Source organism: Dendrobates tinctorius, unplaced genomic scaffold (assembly GCF_039654945.1).
Source record: "Dendrobates tinctorius isolate UK_male_01 unplaced genomic scaffold, ASM3965494v1 ptg000027l, whole genome shotgun sequence".
In the NCBI taxonomy this organism is placed as follows: domain Eukaryota; kingdom Metazoa; phylum Chordata; class Amphibia; order Anura; family Dendrobatidae; genus Dendrobates; species Dendrobates tinctorius.
Window position 1 is genome coordinate 659,392 of NW_027361695.1, and position 18,556 is coordinate 677,947.

The 18,556-nt window shown below is 47.0% G+C and overlaps 1 protein-coding gene and 1 long non-coding RNA gene across 3 annotated transcripts in view; one reads left to right on the top strand and one right to left on the bottom strand.

Annotated features, from left to right (window-relative positions):
• LAMB2 (laminin subunit beta 2) overlaps window positions 1–8,851 on the bottom strand; it is a 57,848-nt gene extending 48,997 nt beyond the window's left edge. For both annotated transcript variants that reach the window (XM_073569607.1, XM_073569606.1), the window contains exons 1-2: window positions 8,713–8,851; window positions 5,719–5,837 (exon numbers count right to left, since the gene is read on the bottom strand). In XM_073569607.1, the coding sequence (XP_073425708.1) occupies window positions 5,719–5,746 (28 nt within the window). In that variant the 5' untranslated portion in view covers window positions 5,747–5,837; window positions 8,713–8,851. The remainder of the gene's footprint in view (window positions 1–5,718; window positions 5,838–8,712) is intronic.
• The window catches only part of LOC141084732 (uncharacterized), a 62,561-nt gene extending 53,507 nt beyond the window's left edge, over window positions 1–9,054 (top strand). The window contains exon 3 of the long non-coding RNA XR_012231096.1: window positions 8,731–9,054. This is a non-coding gene — a long non-coding RNA (uncharacterized lncRNA). The remainder of the gene's footprint in view (window positions 1–8,730) is intronic.
• The last annotated feature ends 9,502 nt before the right edge of the window (window positions 9,055–18,556 follow it).

An 18,556-nucleotide genomic window follows, 5' to 3' on the forward strand; every position in this document is an offset into this window, starting at 1 on the left:
TAGATGACAAAAAAAAAATGTATGAGGGAGGCAAGTTCCTGGATGGCAGGTACATGTCACTGAAGTCGCTGTCCTCTGTGATGTAAGTCCCAGGAGATAGGGCAACACAGTGGGTCAGTTGGTTCAAATCCCACCAAGGACAACATCTGCAAGGAGTTTGTATGTTCTCCCCGTGTTTGTGTGGGTTTCCTCCGGTTTCCTCCCACATTCCAAAGACATACTGATAGGGAATTTAGATTATGAGCCCCAGTAGGGACAGTGATGATGATGTATGTAAAGCGCTGCGGAATATGTTGGCACTTTACATACATTTTGACTGGATTTTGGGTCTGGGATTTAGGAGAGACCAAAAGAGCCTGGGTGGGAAAGGTCGCTCCCATACTCCAGTCTTACAGGCCTAATAACCGGCAGCTGGGTTAGCTCAGCAGTGTGTGTTGTGTGCTGGGGCTGAAGAGAGACTGTTCATGGTGGATAGTCTATGTTAAAGACTGAGAAGTTCCTGTAATACCAAGTTGGTGAGACCGTTTGATTGGTTTTGCCTTACCCAAAAGTAAGGACTGTTTTGTTATTCATTTGTGCTGAAGAAAGCGGTTTTCCTTTTGGAGCCACAAAGTTTATGAAGGATAATAAACCTTACTTTGGCATTAAAACCTGTGTTCTGTACATGTCCATGCGGCTACCGGAGAACTAAAGCCCCTATAAGGCACATAGAGGGCATAAATATTGTATGGGGGCACACACAGGGCATAAAGATTGTTTGGGGTCACAAAGAGCATAGTTGTTGTATGGGGTTACACAGGGGGCATAATTATTGTTTGGGGGCACTATTTCTGTCTGTAGGCTTAGAGGGGACATTGTAACTGTGTGGAGGTACAAGGTGTGCACTGTTAGTTGTGGGGGGCACTGTGGACCTTGTTTAGCGGTGGGTAAAAACGGTTACACAAAGATTTTGTTGCATGACATGGATGGAAAAAGTCGCTATGGTGGTCCAGGCTGAATGGAGAATAGTGACTTAGATCAATGAGAACATCCAAATCCTCCCAAAATCTCAGTGAAAGCAGTTTGTGGAAGGTTTCTTCTACGGAGGGGCATGGTCTGAAAGAAAGGGCATGAATGGTGGGGGGGGGTGTTCTCATTAGATGCAGTCATGGCCATCACAGATATTCCAGCATTTACTCTTTTTCTACTGCAATTACCGTGGTAATTTAGAGAGAAAAGTGACGTTTAGCACATGGAGCACAAGGGGCGGCCAGGGCATCTACTGTATATATGGGGAAGGGTCTGGGAGCGGAGACACAGAAGAAGCATTGTGACCAACCTGTCAATCAGTTCTCCAAGCGATGCTCCAGATCGCTTGGAAAACGCTAGCAATTCTGCAAGCTAATTACGCTTGCAAAATGCTAGTTTTTCCGCGGGAAAATCGTGGGAATTTAAAATGCGATTTTCCCGTGGAATGGAATTCCGGAACTCTCGCAGTAATTTCCGCGAGAGTTCCACTACGTGTGAACTTAGCCTTATGTGGAGGAGCGGACAGCTCTCACCTCTCCATATAAAAACAGCCATCGTTTCATCTATGGGTCTACAGATCACTATTCTTTATCCTTACATTGACGTAGCCGTATGAAGGCCCTTTTTTTTTTTTTTGCGGGACGAGTTGTGTATTTGAATGACATCAATCATTTTACAATATACAGTGGGTTCGGAAAGTATTCAGACCCCTTTACATTTTTCACTCTTTGTTTCATTGCAGCCATTTGGTAAATTCCAAAAAAAGTTCATTTTTTCTCATTAATGTGCACTCTGCACTCCATCTTGACTGAATAAAAAAAAAAAAAAACAGAAATGTAGAAATTTTTGCAAATTTATTAAAAAAGAAAAACTGAAATCTCACATGGTCATAAGTATGTTTGCATGTACCAAATGGCTGCAATGAAACAAATAGTGAAAACTAGGGGTCTGAATACTTTCTGTACACACTGTAATGTACTGAAAAAAGGGAAAAAGTGGATTGAAACGGTGAGGGAAAAAAAAAAAAAAAGATATACCTGTATATATATTTTCCTTTTTCCATTGCTATATGTGGCCACAGCTGATAGATTGAGAGCAGTTTGCGTGTAGATATGGATAATCATCCTTCAGTTTAATTGCTAAAATCCAGAATATTTTAGGCCAAGATCATAATCTGGCACAATCGCTGCGAGATAATATCCAGTGGGTCCTGTGTTGTTTCAAGCAGCCCGGCAAACGGAAAATGTTTCCCCTTTCTGTAGACCGCCATTTCATCGCCATCTTCCCTCCAGTGTTGTGAAAAATGCATCGAGAATCCTCATACAATGTACTGTTATGTGCAGAATATCCCCCTGCAGAGCTGCATGCCCGGACTGGAGAGTCACCCCAACCATCTTACTGTCTTATAATGAGACATTTAACTGGTTCCCAGTCCCGTTCGAACACCTGTGCCAACTCCCATCAAAGCCAGGAATGTGGTGATCCCAGAGTCTCCTCCATGGCCCCTGGGAACAGGTAACAAACCTCATCTGGGTGTAATCATCACTATTCCGGTTTATTTCTGTAAAGCATTTGTCTAGATCTACAGTGACTGTGTACATACATTACTGATCCTGAGTTACATCCTGTATTATACCCCAGAGCTGCACTCACTATTCTGCTGGTGCAGTCACTGTGTACATACATTACATTACTGATCCTGAGTTACATCCTGTATTATACCCCAGAGCTGCACTCACTATTCTGCTGGTGCAGTCACTGTGTACATACATTACATTACTGATCCTGAGTTACACCCTGTGTTATACCCCAGAGCTGCACTCACTATTCTGCTGGTGCAGTCACTGTGTACGTACATTACATTACTGATCCTGAGTTACATCCTGTATTACACTCCAGAGCTGCACTCACTATTCTGCTGGTGCAGTCACTGTGTACATACATTACTGATCCTGAGTTACATCCTGTATTATACTCCAGAGCTGCACTCACTATTCTGCTGGTGCAGTCCCTGTGTACATACATTACATTACTGATCCTGAGTTACATCCTGTATTATACCCCAGAGCTGCACTCACTATTCTGCTGGTGCAGTCACTGTGTACATACATTACATTACTGATCCTGAGTTACATCCTGTATTACACTCCAGAGCTGCACTCACTATTCTGCTGGTGCAGTCACTGTGTACATACATTACTGATCCTGAGTTACATCTTGTATTATACTCCAGAGCTGCACTCACTATTCTGCTGGTGCAGTCACTGTGCACATACATTACTGATCCTGAGTTACATCCTGTATTATGCTCCAGAGCTGCACTCACTATTCTGCTGGTGTAGTCACTGTGTACATACATTACTGATCCTGAGATACATCCTGTATTATACTCCAGAGCTGCACTCACTATTCTGCTGGTGCAGTCACTGTGTACATACATTACATTACTGATCCTGAGTTACATCCTGTATTATACTCCAGAGCTGCACTCACTATTCTGCTGGTGCAGTCACTGTGTACATACATTACATTACTGATCCTGAGTTACCTCCTGTATTATACCCCAGAGCTGCACTCACTGTTCTGCTGCTGGTGTTTTATTCTGATTGGTTATGTTGTTGTTTCCAGACTGTAATTAAACATGAAATGTTACAATAACAACAACATAAAAAATAAGTAATAAAACTTGGCCGCTTGTAAACTAAGAACTGCTGCGCTTTCGTTCCTACTGTTCTGCGCTGAGCAATTATCCTGTAGAATTCACGTGTGAGTGACGACCAGGCACATAACTCCAGAGGCCGATGCTTGGAGGTCAGGGAAGACTGTGGGTGTTTACTGTTGTTTTCTGACTGTGATGTGTTTTCTTTCCAAACCTCTGGGAGCAATATTACATAAATCACTTTTCCAAGACCCTTTCACTGTGTCAAGAGCCGCACTGCAGGAAGAGAGATGGCGGCTTCCTGCAATGTTTTATCCATTGTCCGGAGAGAAAAAATGGAAAAAAGAGTTATTTTTGTACTTTTGGAACATGTGGAACTTGATTCTGCTGCCATGTTCCAGGACCAGGAACCTGCTAATCCCACTGGTGTTTGACAAAGCTAAACTGGGTGTAAAATGCGCAAACTATAAGTATCCTGGGGATAATAGGCAGAAAGAAAGACATAGTGAAGAAGCCCCCAAAATACTGTCCCCTTGATGCATCGATTTAGTGGATTCCCTGGGGTTTGTTTCGCTCTATTGTGCTTGTTTAGTTTTGTGTTTGCTGTAGGTTCCCACACTAAGACGCTGCTCCACAAGGGTTACATAGGAACTGTAGAGTATTTGGCGATGTTACACCCCCCCCAATAAATCATTGGGACAATCAATTTACGGACTGCCACCAATATTATCTTATGACTTGTGCGTTTAAGAAAGAAATACCTGGCAGAGGTTGAAATTATAGTCACTATGACAATTATGGATGCCTCTGCAGCACCGCAGGGGTTGTCTCCTGTCCTTCTCTGACCCCAAAATGGCAAGTTTGTGGAGGGCAGTATAGATCAGCGGTGACATCAGTGACGGAGGTATAGATCCGTGGTGACATCACTGCGGGAGGTATAGATCGGTGGTGACATTGAGGAAGGTATAGATCAGCGGTGACATCACTGAGGGAGGTATAGATCAGCTGTGACATCACTGCGGGAGGTATAGATCAGCTGTGACATCACTGCGGGAGGTATAGATCAGCTGTGACATCACTGCGGGAGGTATAGATCGGCCGTGACATCACTGCGGGAGGTATAGATCAGCTGTGACATCACTGAGGGAGGTATAGATCAGCGGTGACATCACTGAGGGCGGTATAGATCAGCGGTGACATCACTGCGGGAGGTATAGATCAGCGGTGACATCACTGCGGGAGGTATAGATCAGCGGTGACATCACTGAGGGAGGTATAGATCAGCTGTGACATCACTGCGGGAGGTATAGATCAGCTGTGACATCACTGCGGGAGGTATAGATCAGCTGTGACATCACTGCGGGAGGTATAGATCGGCCGTGACATCACTGCGGGAGGTATAGATCAGCTGTGACATCACTGAGGGAGGTATAGATCAGCGGTGACATCACTGAGGGAGGTATAGATCAGCTGTGACATCACTGCGGGAGGTATAGATCGGCCGTGACATCACTGAGGGAGGTATAGATCAGCGGTGACATCACTGAGGGCGGTATAGATCAGCGGTGACATCACTGCGGGAGGTATAGATCAGCGTGACATCACTGCGGGAGGTATAGATCAGCGGTGACATCACTGAGGGAGGTATAGATCAGCGGTGACATCACTGAGGGAGGTATAGATCAGCGGTGACATCACTGCGGGAGGTATAGATCAGCGGTGACATCACTGCGGGAGGTATAGATCAGCGGTGACATCACTGCGGGAGGTATAGATCAGTGGTGACATCAGTGCCGGAGGTATAGATCAGCGGTGACATCACTGCGGGAGGTATAGATCAGTGGTGACATCAGTGCCGGAGGTAATATGTATCTTCTCCTCCTACTCAGGTTTTATAGACCTCTATTTGGCCGCCAGCCTGACACATAATTTGGGCTACAGCATCGGTGCTGGATCCTCCGTGTCCGACCACATGTGGGATCTTACAGGCCCTGAGCTACAATTAGTCACAATTTTGCCCAAATTTCTGTATAAACCCAGTAGTGACATACCGGTTATTACAATGCTGGCAGGCAGCATGGTGGCAGGACGGGAGCAGCTCTCGGCGCTGTGCTGTTTCACTCAGGACAAGTTTGGAGAAGCCGTCTCTGCTTCAGTAAAGCTGGCAGCGCTGAAAGAAAGATGGAATTCATTGTGAATTTGGCTCAGACGACCGTCACTGCTAAGAAAATACTTTTCTGCTGTAATTCTGGAATAAACAACCAACAGGGACTGCTCCACATACTGGTTCACTAAAAGGGTGTGGTTTATGCAAATTTAAAGGGGGGAAATTTGGGGGAGGGGCTTAACATATCTGATGATTTGGGATTAAAATGTTGGTAATTCTGGTTAGGATTGGCAATATTATTTTTTTCTTATTAAACTGGAAATCAGTGAAAAAGGGATCCAAACATCTGAGAATATGTTTGATTACATCATGTTCCCCTTTAAAAAAATGGATGCCATCGACATACCTTTTGTTATGTTTCAAGTACTTGTGGCTTCCATTACAAATCCCAAGAAACATTAATCTCATTGACATAAAATGGGGTCTTTTGAGTTTGTGGTGGGTGACTTTTTGACAAGGCAGCATGAGCTTTGCAACATTTGAATAACCACTCCCCTCTTCACAGACCACACCCCTTCCACTTCCTGCCAACTCCTGGAGTCGGGGTGGTCCATTATATTATGTTTTAATTATTTTTAATCTAAATTATCCAAAATCCTTTAAATGGATCACCATTTTATATATTTTTATAGAGACCAATATAATGTATCAGGTCTGGATAAAGCTAGAAAATATGATTGTTTGTCATCAGTCACCACTAGAGAGAGCTGACTGTACACCAAATGTATAGAGACACCTCTAAAATGAGCTCACTACATACAGATTTATACAGTCACCACTAGGAGGAGCTCACTACATACAGATTTATACAGCCACCAATATGGGAAGCTCATAACATAGAAATTTATACAGCCACTTTTAGAAGGCATTTACTATATACAGATTTATACAGCCACCATTAGAGGGAGCTCACTACATAGAGGGTATACAGACACTAATAGAAGGCGCTCACTGCATACAGATATACACCCACTAATATGGGAAGCTCATAACATAGAGGTTTATACAGCCACCTTTAGAAGGCGTTCACTATATACTGATTTATACAGCCACCACTAGAAGGTGCTCACTACATATAGATTTATACAGCCACCACTAGAGGGAGCTCACAAAATAGAGGTTTATACAGCCACCACTAGAAGGTGCTCATTACATACAGATTTATACAGCCACCTCTAGACAGCGCTCACTACATACAGATGTATACAACTATAATTAGAGGAAGCTCACTATATAGAGATTGATATAGCCACCACTAGGGGAAGCTCACTACATAGAGGTTTATGTAGCCATCACTAGAGGAGCTCACTACATACAGATTTATATAGCCTTCACTCGAGGGCGCTCACTACATACAGATTTATACAGCCACCACTAGAGGGAGCTCACTATATACAGATTTATATTGCCACCACTATGGGGAGCTTACTATGTAGAGGTCTATATAGACAACACTAGAATGCACTCACTAAATACAGATTTATACAGCCATCACTAGAGGGAGATCACTATATACAAATTTATATAGTCACCTCTAGTGAGAGCACTTTACATACAGGTTTATGCAGCCACCATTGGGGGAAGCTCAATGCAGGCAGATGTATACAGCCGCCACTAGGGGTTTCTCACTATATACAGATCTTTACATTCACCTCTAGGTAGAACTCACTACATACAGCTTTATACAGACTTATATTGCCACCAGTTGGGGGAGCTTACTACGTAGAGGTTTATACAGACACCACTAGAAGGCACTCGCTACATACAGATTTATACAGTCACCACTAGGGGGAGCTCATTATATACAGATTTATACAGCCACCACTAGAGGGAGCTCACTATATACAGATTTATACAGCCACCACTAGAGGGAGCTCACTATATACAGATTTATACAGCCACCACTAGAGGGAGCTCACTATATACAGATTTATACAGCCACCACTAGAGAGAGCTCACTATATACATATTTATACAGCCACCACTAGGGGGAGCTCACTATATACAGATTTATAGTCACCACTAGGGGGAGCTCATTATATACAGATCTATTTCTCACTATATACAGATCTGTACATCCACCACTAGGGGGAGGTCACTACATACAGATTTATACATGCATACAGCTCCGACTGGACACTATAATAAATTGATATACAGTGAGCGCCCACTAGTGGAGGTTAAAATAAGACATTTTCATTCTTCTCAAATGGGCAACCTTAGACGCAAAGGGTCCAGTACAGTCTCCATGTGAAATGCGTAATTTTTTAGACAGTCTTCCTCCACCTGATTCTTCTGGGTGGGCTCCTCCTGTGACGCCCATCACTCATTATATCCTCCACTCGTCTAGTGAGATGAATGCAGACTCCGGATCCTCGGAGGTTACACCGGCGTCATCTCCTATTCTGCCTCCGAATTGGAGCTGCCAAACAAGTGGTCCTAATGTTCCCGGCCGTCTCTGGTCTGTCCCTTAGTACTACTACTCCCAGCTGCTGTATTTCTCCAGACCTGTGTTCTTGACCCTGACGTGTTGTGTGGGGGGACAGAGACGTGAGACCCCCGGCCTCGCACATAGGTGGGTGAATAAAACCTCACATTTGTCGTTCTCGGACCCCGCGAGGGCCGCCTGAATTTTTCCTTTTTCTGGTAAATCTCAATGACTTTCTTGGTTACGGCCAAGGACTGATGGCAGCACGGACGGAGGAACGGAGGACTGTGCTGATGGGGTAGGATGGATGATGGATTTATGATGCTTTGCTTATATGGCGCCATCATATTCCGCAGCGCTTTACATACATTATCATCACTGTCCTCACATATACATTATAAGGTAAGCAGATGTTCTTGCCCCCTTGTCTCTGGGGGTCCTGGCACTTACCTTCTGTCTGTGTTGCAGGTCGGGGGTCCGGCTCCCCTCAGGCCGTCACATCGGAGCGCTGAAGTTATTTCTATCCAGAATCTTGTGTCAGAAGAAAGTTCTGTGATTGAGGAGGAGGAGAAGTTTCCGCGCAGCCGTCACCGCCGACTCCGCCAGAAGCTGCACATACAAAGCTGGAGTGTTCCCAGTGCTGGGACTGAGGGTGGTACCAAGCCCCCACTCAGGTTACACTCCACGCTGCACTCCACTGTGTGACACTGACATGTTGTGTGGGGGGACAGAGCGCTGGGGACTGGTGTGAGGACGGTCTGTGTACAGCTGAAATAAATCTGTTCTGCAGCAGCTCAGGTGTATTACGAGGTTCTGTAGCAGATGATGTGTAATATGAGGTTCTGCAGCAGCTGAGGTGTATTATGAGGTTCTGTAGCAGATGATGTGTAATATGAGGTTCTGCAGCAGCTGCGGTGTATTATGAGGTTCTGCAGTAGCTGTAATCACTATGATGAGGTTCTGCAGCGGCTGAGGTGAGTATTGAGGTTCTGCAGCAGCTAATGTGTATTATGAGGTTCTGCAGCTGCTGAGGTGAGTATTGAGGTTCTGCAGCAGGTGAGGTGTATTATGAGGCTCTGCAGCAGCTGTGGTCTGTATTATGAGGCTCTGCAGCAGCTGTGGTCTGTATTATGAGGCTCTGCAGCAGCTGTGGTCTGTATTATGAGGTTCTGCAGTAGCTGTGATCAGTATGATGAGGTTCTGCAGCAGCTGAGGTGTTAGGTTCTGCAGCAGCTGAGGTGTGCATTAAGAGGTTCTGCAGCAGCTGAGGTGTGCATTAAGAGGTTCTGCAGCAGCTGAGGTGTTATGAGGATCTGCAGCAGCTGAGGTTCTGCAGCAGCTGAGGTGTGCATTAAGAGGTTCTGCAGCAGCTGAGGTGTGCATTAAGAGGTTCTGCAGCAGCTGAGGTGTGCATTAAGAGGTTCTGCAGCAGCTGAGGTGTGCATTAAGAGGTTCTGCAGCAGCTGAGGTGTTTATTATGAGGATCTGCAGCAGCTGAGGTGTTTATTATGAGGATCTGCAGCAGCTGAGGTGTGCATTAAGAGGTTCTGTAGCAGCTGAGATTTGCATTGAGGTTCTGCAGCAGCTGAGGTGTGCATTAAGAGGTTCTGCAGCAGCTGAGGTGTGCATTAAGAGGTTCTGCAGCAGCTGAGGTGTGCATTAAGAGGTTCTGCAGCAGCTGAGGTGTTTATTATGAGCATCTGCAGCAGCTGGGGTGTTTATTATGAGGATCTGCAGCAGCTGAGGTGTGCATTAAGAGGTTCTGTAGCAGCTGAGATTTGCATTAAGAGGTTCTGCAGCAGCTGAGGTGTGCATTAAGAGGTTCTGCAGCAGCTGAGGTGTGCATTAAGAGGTTCTGCAGCAGCTGAGGTGTTTATTATGAGGATCTGCAGCAGCTGAGGTGTTTATTATGACGATCTGCAGCAGCTGAGGTGTGCATTAAGAGGTTCTGTAGCAGCTGAGATTTGCATTAAGAGGTTCTGCAGCAGCTGAGGTGTGCATTAAGAGGTTTTGCAGCAGCTGTGAGATCAGTATGATGAGGTTCTACAGCGGCTGAGGTGAGTATTGTGGTTCTGCAGCAGCTGAGGTGTGGATTATGATGTCTGCAGGAGCTGAGTTGTATTATGAGGTTCTGCAGCAGCTGTGATCAGTATAATGAGGTTCTGCAGCAGCTGTTTAGCTGTATATTATAGATATGTAGGTACATAACTGTATACTATAAAAGACTCTGCATCTGCTGAGGAACCTCTTTGTTACTGAGAGTAGGTTAATTATATTTCAATCAGTGTTTGGAACCGAAGGAGAAATTTCTTACAAAACTGATCTGTGATTGTTAATTCTGCAGAAAGATCAGCAGCGTTCAGTGCCGCTTATCCCGGTATAGTCCATCTTCAGCTATACCACGTTTAATGCTCTAGTTACATCCAGAGCTGCATTCAGTAACCTGCTGCGTTCAGCTCTGGGGTCTCACATTTCTCCACCTTCCGATGATGCTCAGTATCTGTGGAGCTTTCTCTGCTGCATTTAGCAATAATCACACACTGCCCTCTAGTGGTGACGAGCTAACATTACACCTGTACATGAGATTACCGTACTGTGTGTCATATTGAGAAGGTGTATAGGTGCATCCACCTCTCCTAGGCTACTTTCCCACAATGAGTTTTTGACGCTATGTAGTTTTGAAAAACTGCTGTCAGCTGATGGAACTATCGCTCCCATCAGCCGACGTCTTCTGCTGCTAATAACAGTGAGAGCAGGAGTGGCTGATGGGAGTATTCTTTAGCCGGCTCCTGCACTATGTATAAATAACTTCTAAAAAAAAACATGCGTGGGTTCCCTTCCCCTTTAAATTTGATAACCAACCAGGCAAAACTTACAGCTGGATGCCTGCAACCCTCAGCTGTCTTCTTCAGCAAGGCTGGTTATCAAGAATAGAGGGGTCTCCACGCTGTATTTTTTAATTATTTAAATAAATAATTTAAAAAACCGGCATGGCCAATATCCATGGCCCCTTACCAGCCTGAGAGTACCAGCCCCCACCTGTCTGCTTTAACAAGGCTGGTTGTCAAAAATACAACCAGCCTTGTTAAAGCAGACAGCTGGGGGCTGGTATTCTCAGGCTGGTAAGGGGCCATGGATATTGGCCCCCCCAGCCTAAAAATAGCCCGCAGCTGTACAGAAAAGGCACATCTATTAGATGCGTTAATTCTAGCGTTTTGCCTGACTCTTACCTTGTAGCGGAGGCAAGTGGGGTTCATATTTGTGGGTTGACGTCATCCTTGTATTGTCTGGTGACATCAAGTCCATGGATTAGCAATGGAGAGGTGTCTATAAGACACCCATTACTAATCCTATAGTTACATGGTAAATAAAGACACAGCCAGAATAAAGTCCTTTATTAGAAATAAAACAAAAACAGTTATACTCACCAAACGCCTATTCCACCGAATGTCAGCACCACGCCGAGTCCTGCTCTGACAGGCAGGGTCTTCGGCATGTCACTTCAGTCACCCGCACTGCGGTCGGTTCTTCCCTTCCCCGTGCTCTGCATGCTCCCAGCAGAACTTCCAGCAGGGCCTCCTGTTATGTCTTTAGTGCGCATGCGCTCCCGCCCTCTTAAAGCGCTATCGCGTGCACTTGCTATTTCCTCTCCAGCCAATGGCTGAGAGGCATCTATTATATAACAGTGGTAGCGTCACTCTGTCTGAAGCCTTTATAGACTGCGCAAGCGCAACGCGCCTGCGCAGTCTGGCTCCAGACAGAATGAGGCATCCAGTGGTAAGAGGAGTATGTATGGAGCGTTGCCGCGGCGCTTCTCTTTGGCCGGAGACCGGGGCAGGAATGCGTGTGGGAATTGCGCATAGCGCTATCCGGCGCCATTTTACTGAAGACACATTTGCAGTGTGTCTTCAGCAATATGGCGCCGGACAGTGCTGTAGGGGCATGCACGTACTCCGGCGCCAGACTCCTCCCCCCGACCTCCGGCAGAACGGGACAGCGCTAGACACGGGGAAGAAAGGTGATTGTAAATGTTTTTGTGTTTTTTTTTTGTATGTGTGTAGTTTAATAGGGGTGAGGGGACATATCAGGATAATGGGGTGAGGGGACCATGCATACCACGAAAGGGGGGGGGTGAGGGGACCATGCATACCAGGATAGGGGGGTGGGGGGTGAGGGGACCATGCATACCAGGATAGGGGGGTGAGGGGACCATGCATACCATGAAAGGGGGGGGTGAGGGGACCATGCATTCCAGGATAGGGGGGTGAGGGGACCATGCATTCCAGGATAGGGGGGGTGAGGGGACCATGCATACCACAAAAGGGGTGAGGAGACCATGCATTCCAGGAAAGCGGGGTGAGGGGACCATGCATACCACGAAAGGGGGGTGAGGGGACCATGCATACCACGAAAGGGGGGTGAGGGGACCATGCATACCAGGATAGAGGGGTGACGGGACCATGCATACCAGGATAGAGGGGGTGACGGGACCATGCATACCAGGATAGAGGGGGTGACGGGACCATGCATACCAGGATAGAGGGGTGACGGGACCATGCATACCAGGATAGAGGGGGTGACGGGACCATGCATACCAGGATAGAGGGGGTGACGGGACCATGCATACCAGGATAGAGGGGGTGACGGGACCATGCATACCAGGATAGAGGGGGTGACGGGACCATGCATACCAGGATAGAGGGGGTGACGGGACCATGCATACCAGGATAGAGGGGGTGACGGGACCATGCATACCAGGATAGAGGGGGTGACAGGACCATGCATACCAGGATAGAGGGGGTGACGGGACCATGCATACCAGGATAGAGGGGGTGACGGGACCATGCATACTAGGATAGAGGGGTGACGGGACCATGCATACCAGGATAGAGGGGGTGACGGGACCATGCATACCAGGATAGAGGGGGTGACAGGACCATGCATACCAGGATAGAGGGGGTGACGGGACCATGCATACCAGGATAGAGGGGGTGACAGGACCATGCATACCAGGATAGAGGGGTGGGGGGTGAGGGGACCATGCATACCAGGATAGGGGGGTGAGGGGACCATGCATACCATGAAAGGGGGGGGTGAGGGGACCATGCATACCACGAAAGGGGGGGGGTGAGGGGACCATGCATACCAGGATAGGGGGGTGGGGGGTGAGGGGACCATGCATACCAGGATAGGGGGGTGAGGGGACCATGCATACCATGAAAGGGGGGGGTGAGGGGACCATGCATTCCAGGATAGGGGGGTGAGGGGACCATGCATTCCAGGATAGGGGGGGTGAGGGGACCATGCATACCACAAAAGGGGTGAGGAGACCATGCATTCCAGGAAAGCGGGGTGAGGGGACCATGCATACCACGAAAGGGGGGTGAGGGGACCATGCATACCACGAAAGGGGGGTGAGGGGACCATGCATACCAGGATAGAGGGGTGACGGGACCATGCATACCAGGATAGAGGGGGTGACGGGACCATGCATACCAGGATAGAGGGGGTGACGGGACCATGCATACCAGGATAGAGGGGTGACGGGACCATGCATACCAGGATAGAGGGGGTGACGGGACCATGCATACCAGGATAGAGGGGGTGACGGGACCATGCATACCAGGATAGAGGGGGTGACAGGACCATGCATACCAGGATAGAGGGGGTGACGGGACCATGCATACCAGGATAGAGGGGGTGACGGGACCATGCATACTAGGATAGAGGGGTGACGGGACCATGCATACCAGGATAGAGGGGGTGACGGGACCATGCATACCAGGATAGAGGGGGTGACAGGACCATGCATACCAGGATAGAGGGGGTGACAGGACCATGCATACCAGGATAGAGCGGGTGATGCGACCATACATACCAGGATTGGGGGGTGAGGGGGACCATGCAGACCAGGATGAGGAATGGGGTGCCATGCATTCCAGGACAGGAGGGGGGCAGCACATACCAGGATGGGAGACCATATACCAATAAAAATGCTCGCCACCCGGGCGTAGAACGGGTTCAAAGCTAGTTATGTATATACTAGATGTAGGCCTGATGTTATCGCATCGGGAGGGCAGTAATGTCACGCTGGGGGCAGGCTTTGCAGCGCTGAGATTCTCCACCCATGTGCTCACCCACCTATCCACTCTCTCTTTCTCCATGTGCTGACTTCTCCCGTCTGTGCTCTCCTCTTTGACCTGTCTACCCCATGTGCTATCCCCCTTGTCTGCTCTCTCCTTCCTGTGCTGTGTTCTCCCGTCATGTGCTGTCCCGTTTGAGCTGTCTCCCCCTGTGCTCTGTCTCTCTCAGCCCTGTGCGTTTTCTTTCTCCCCCATCTGCTGTCTTCTCCTCACATTGAAACTGCGCATGCGCTCCTCCTGTACAAAGATGGCGGTGATCAGTGCATCATTCGGCCGATCTCGACGGCGGCTTGTTCGCGACAGTGTTCCGCTGGTGGTACTCATACAGAGTGTGTGTGTGTGGTGTGTACGGCATATACAGTGTGTGTGTGTGTGTGGTGCGACGGTGTTCCGCTGGTGGTACCGCGCAAGAGGCTGGTACCACCAGCAGTTTCCATATTGAGACACCCATCACTTGGGTGTCCCAATATGGCGGTCGGTGAACTTCCGCCGCTTGGAATTCTGGGATACGGAGACATCTGAACGGAACTGGATTTGAAGATATATATTACAAGGTAAGTATATATTAGATTGCTTCCTCCCCACTGGGGAGGTGCCTAAGCAAACCTTCCTGTTTTGCAGTCTATGTTGTGTAAGGTTGCATACCAGTCCCTGCTGCACTCTGGTGAATATCGTGCCTGCTGCACCCTGGTGCAGACCCTGCCTGCTGCACTCTGATGCAGACTCTGCCTTCTGCACTCTGATACCAACTCTGTCTTGTGCACTCTGTTACGAACTCCGCTGCTCTCTGATGCAAACTCTGCCTGCTGCTTCATCCAGTCTGTCCTTCTGGGTCCAGCTTGTGTGCGACCGTTAGTCTGTCCTGGAGTGGCACCAGGCGTTCATCAGGAGCTAAGTCTAACCTCACCATCAGAGGCTCTAGCGAAGAGTCCGGTACTCTCTTAGTCACACCCCTCCAGGCTCTCTGCGGTCCGTGGCACCGTGGTTCCACAAACTACGCCCCGTGACACCGAAGCCCTCGTTCTCCTGTAAGAAAACAAAAGTAAAAAACAAGAATATCCTTCACCTGTCCGTCGTTCTGTTTATCCCCCAGACATGGATTACAACAGAACAACGGATAGGTGAGGGATATTGTTTTTTATTTTCTTACAGGAGACTTTGGCTTCGGTGGAATTAGGTGTTTGGTGAGTATAACTGTGTTTGTTGTTTTTAAATAAAAACTGTTTTGTTTTATGTAAAAAAAAAAAAAAAAAAAAGACTTTATTCTTGGTGTGTGTGTTTATTTACCATGTACCTATAGGATTATTAATGGATGAGTGTCTTATAGACGCTTCTCCATTACTAATCCGTGGGCTTGATGTCACCAGACAATACAAAGGTGACATCAACCCCACAAATATGAACCCCACTTGCTGCTGCTACAGAGCAAGTGGGAAGAGCCTAATAGATGTGCCTTTTATGGGTGGCTGTGGGCTGCTATTTTTAGGCTGGAGGTGCAATATCCATGGCCCCATACCAGCCCCCAGCTGTCTGCTTTAACAAGGCTGGTTGTCAAAAATAAGGGGGACCCCACACCATTTTTTTAAAATTATTTAAATAATTAAAACTATGGTGTGGGGACCCCTCTATTCTTGATAACCAGCCTTGCTGACAGCTGAGGGTTGCAGCCCTCAGCTGTGAGTTTTGCCTGGTTGGTTATCAAAAATACAGGGGAACCCATGCAGGATTTTTTTTAATTAAACTGTGTTCCAAATTATTATGCAAAAAGAGTTAGGAGTGATAAGGTTAGAATTTTTTTGTCATTTACACTCATTGATGGTGATGTGTGTCAGGGCTCTTTATATCACTGAAAGCAATTGCAGATACCTGTGCACATTAGTTTGGCAGGTGTGTCCAAATAAAGGCAAGATACTGAAGAAGGCTGTTCCACATTATTAAGCAGCCGATATTTTTTGCCAAAATGGGAAAGAAAAAGGATGTGTCGGCTGCTGAGAAGCAACAAATTGTGGAGTATTTAGGTCAAGGCATGACTACAATCAACATTGCCAAGACACTTCATCGTGATCATCGCACAATCAAGAAGTATGTCGCTGATTCCCAGCACACACGTGTGCGGCTGATAAGGAAAAATTGAGGACTCTTTCCAACAGGCAATTGCGTCAGGTTAAAAGAGCAGCTGCAAAAATGCCTTGTCCTAGCAGCAGACAAGTTTTTGAAGCTGCTGGTGCCTCCAACGTCCCCCAAACAACAAGATGCAGGGTCCTTCAGAGGTTTGCAGCTGTGCGTAAGCCATCCTGTCGACCACCTCTATCCACTGCACAAGCAGGAACGGCTCCAGTGGGCCAAACGATACATGAAGACTGACTTCCAAACTGTTTTGTTCACCGATGAGTGCCGTGCAACGCTCGATGGTCCAGATGGATGGAGTGGAGGATGGCTGGTTGATGGACACCCCATGAAAACACGGCTACGGCGCCAACAAGGAGGAGGTGGAGTAATGTTTTAGGCTGGAATCATGGGGAGAGAGATTGTCGGCCCCTTTAGGATCCCTGAAGGGGTAAAGATGAACTCCATAATCTATGTGGAGTTTCTAAAACAGCAGTTCCTGCCATGGTTCAAGAGGAAGAACCGTGCTTTCCGCAGCAAGATCATTTTCATGCATGATAATGCACCGTCTCATGCTGCAAATAACACATCTGCATCTCTGGCTGCTATGGGCATAAAAGAGGACAAACTTATGGTGTGGCCACCATCTTCCCCCGACCTCAACCCCATTGAGAACCTCTGGAGCATCATCACAAGGAGCGTCTATGATGGCGGGAGGCAGCTCACATCTAAGCAACACCTCTGGGAGGGGATTCTGTCCACATGCAAAACAACTGAAGCACAAACCATCCAAAAACTGACAAATTCAATGGACGAAAGAGTTCAGAAGCTTCTTCCAACAAGGGGCCGAATGTGCAAATGTAACATCACCTAGAAGAAAGTTTTGACTTGAAAACTGTTTTTTTGTTCAAAATAAAAATAAAAAGGTTGAAAACTCTGCTGTGCATAATAATTTGGAACATGCATTTTGAGTGTTTCTTATTTTAAAAAATATACTGTTTTCATAGGCAGTTTGTTAAAAAACATTGCAATTATACTAGAATATTAGATGACTGGAAAATAACAATGACTGCAATTCATATAGGTAATTTAGAGAAAATAGGAGGAAATATTTTTTGCATAATAATTTGGAACACAGTGTATTTATTTACAGCGCAGGAGCAGCTGATGAATACTCCCATCCGCCGCTCTTGCTCTCACTGTTAGCAGCAGCAGGCGTCAGCTGATGGGAGTGGTAGTCCCATCAGCTGACAAAGTGATCGAAGGTAATCTATACCTCCGATCACAGCTGTGTGCTTACGATGTCTTCTGACAGCGTGGGAACGGCAGCTCTCTGACCGGCATGGATGATTTCACTACCGATCAGAAGCAGTGTTTGCTGCGCTGTCATGCATATGACAGCGTGACAAACACCCTGTGTTCAGGCAGCCAAACCCGAACAGTAACACAGACATTCTGGTGAAGTCCGTGTTCGATTTCAGTGCCGAACAGTAGGTGTTAGGTATGGACGCCGAACTTTACTGTTTGGGTTCGCCCATCTCTACTGGTATACATTTATGTGTGTGGACTATTCACTGCTGGTATGTCACAAGCTGGTCACGTCCTCCTGGGAGATCTGGGGTTAGAAAGTCACAACTAAGTATTGGGAGTTGCAGATCTTCCATTTAATTTAGCCTGTGTGTTTGTGTTTCATATTAAATGGATTTAGTTTCCTTTTGGACTGAAGAGGTTAGCGACCCTTTCTGTGCTGTTTAGAAACTAACTTGCATTTCCTTTTCACAGCTGTTCCTGACCTGGTCATTTCCTCTCCCTATAAAATCTTGTCAGACTTTCTATTCCTTGCATGTTAACACTTTTGTTCCTAGCTCCTTGGAGACGCTGTTGTGAATTGGACATCATTGTTGCTACTGAAGATTGTTGTGTGCTGTTTTTGGGTATATGCTTTCCTCATTGAACTATTCCCATTTGGTTGGTGCACTCCTATCCTTCCCTACATACAGTTGTGGCCAAAAGTATTGACACCCCTGCAATTCTGTCAGATAATA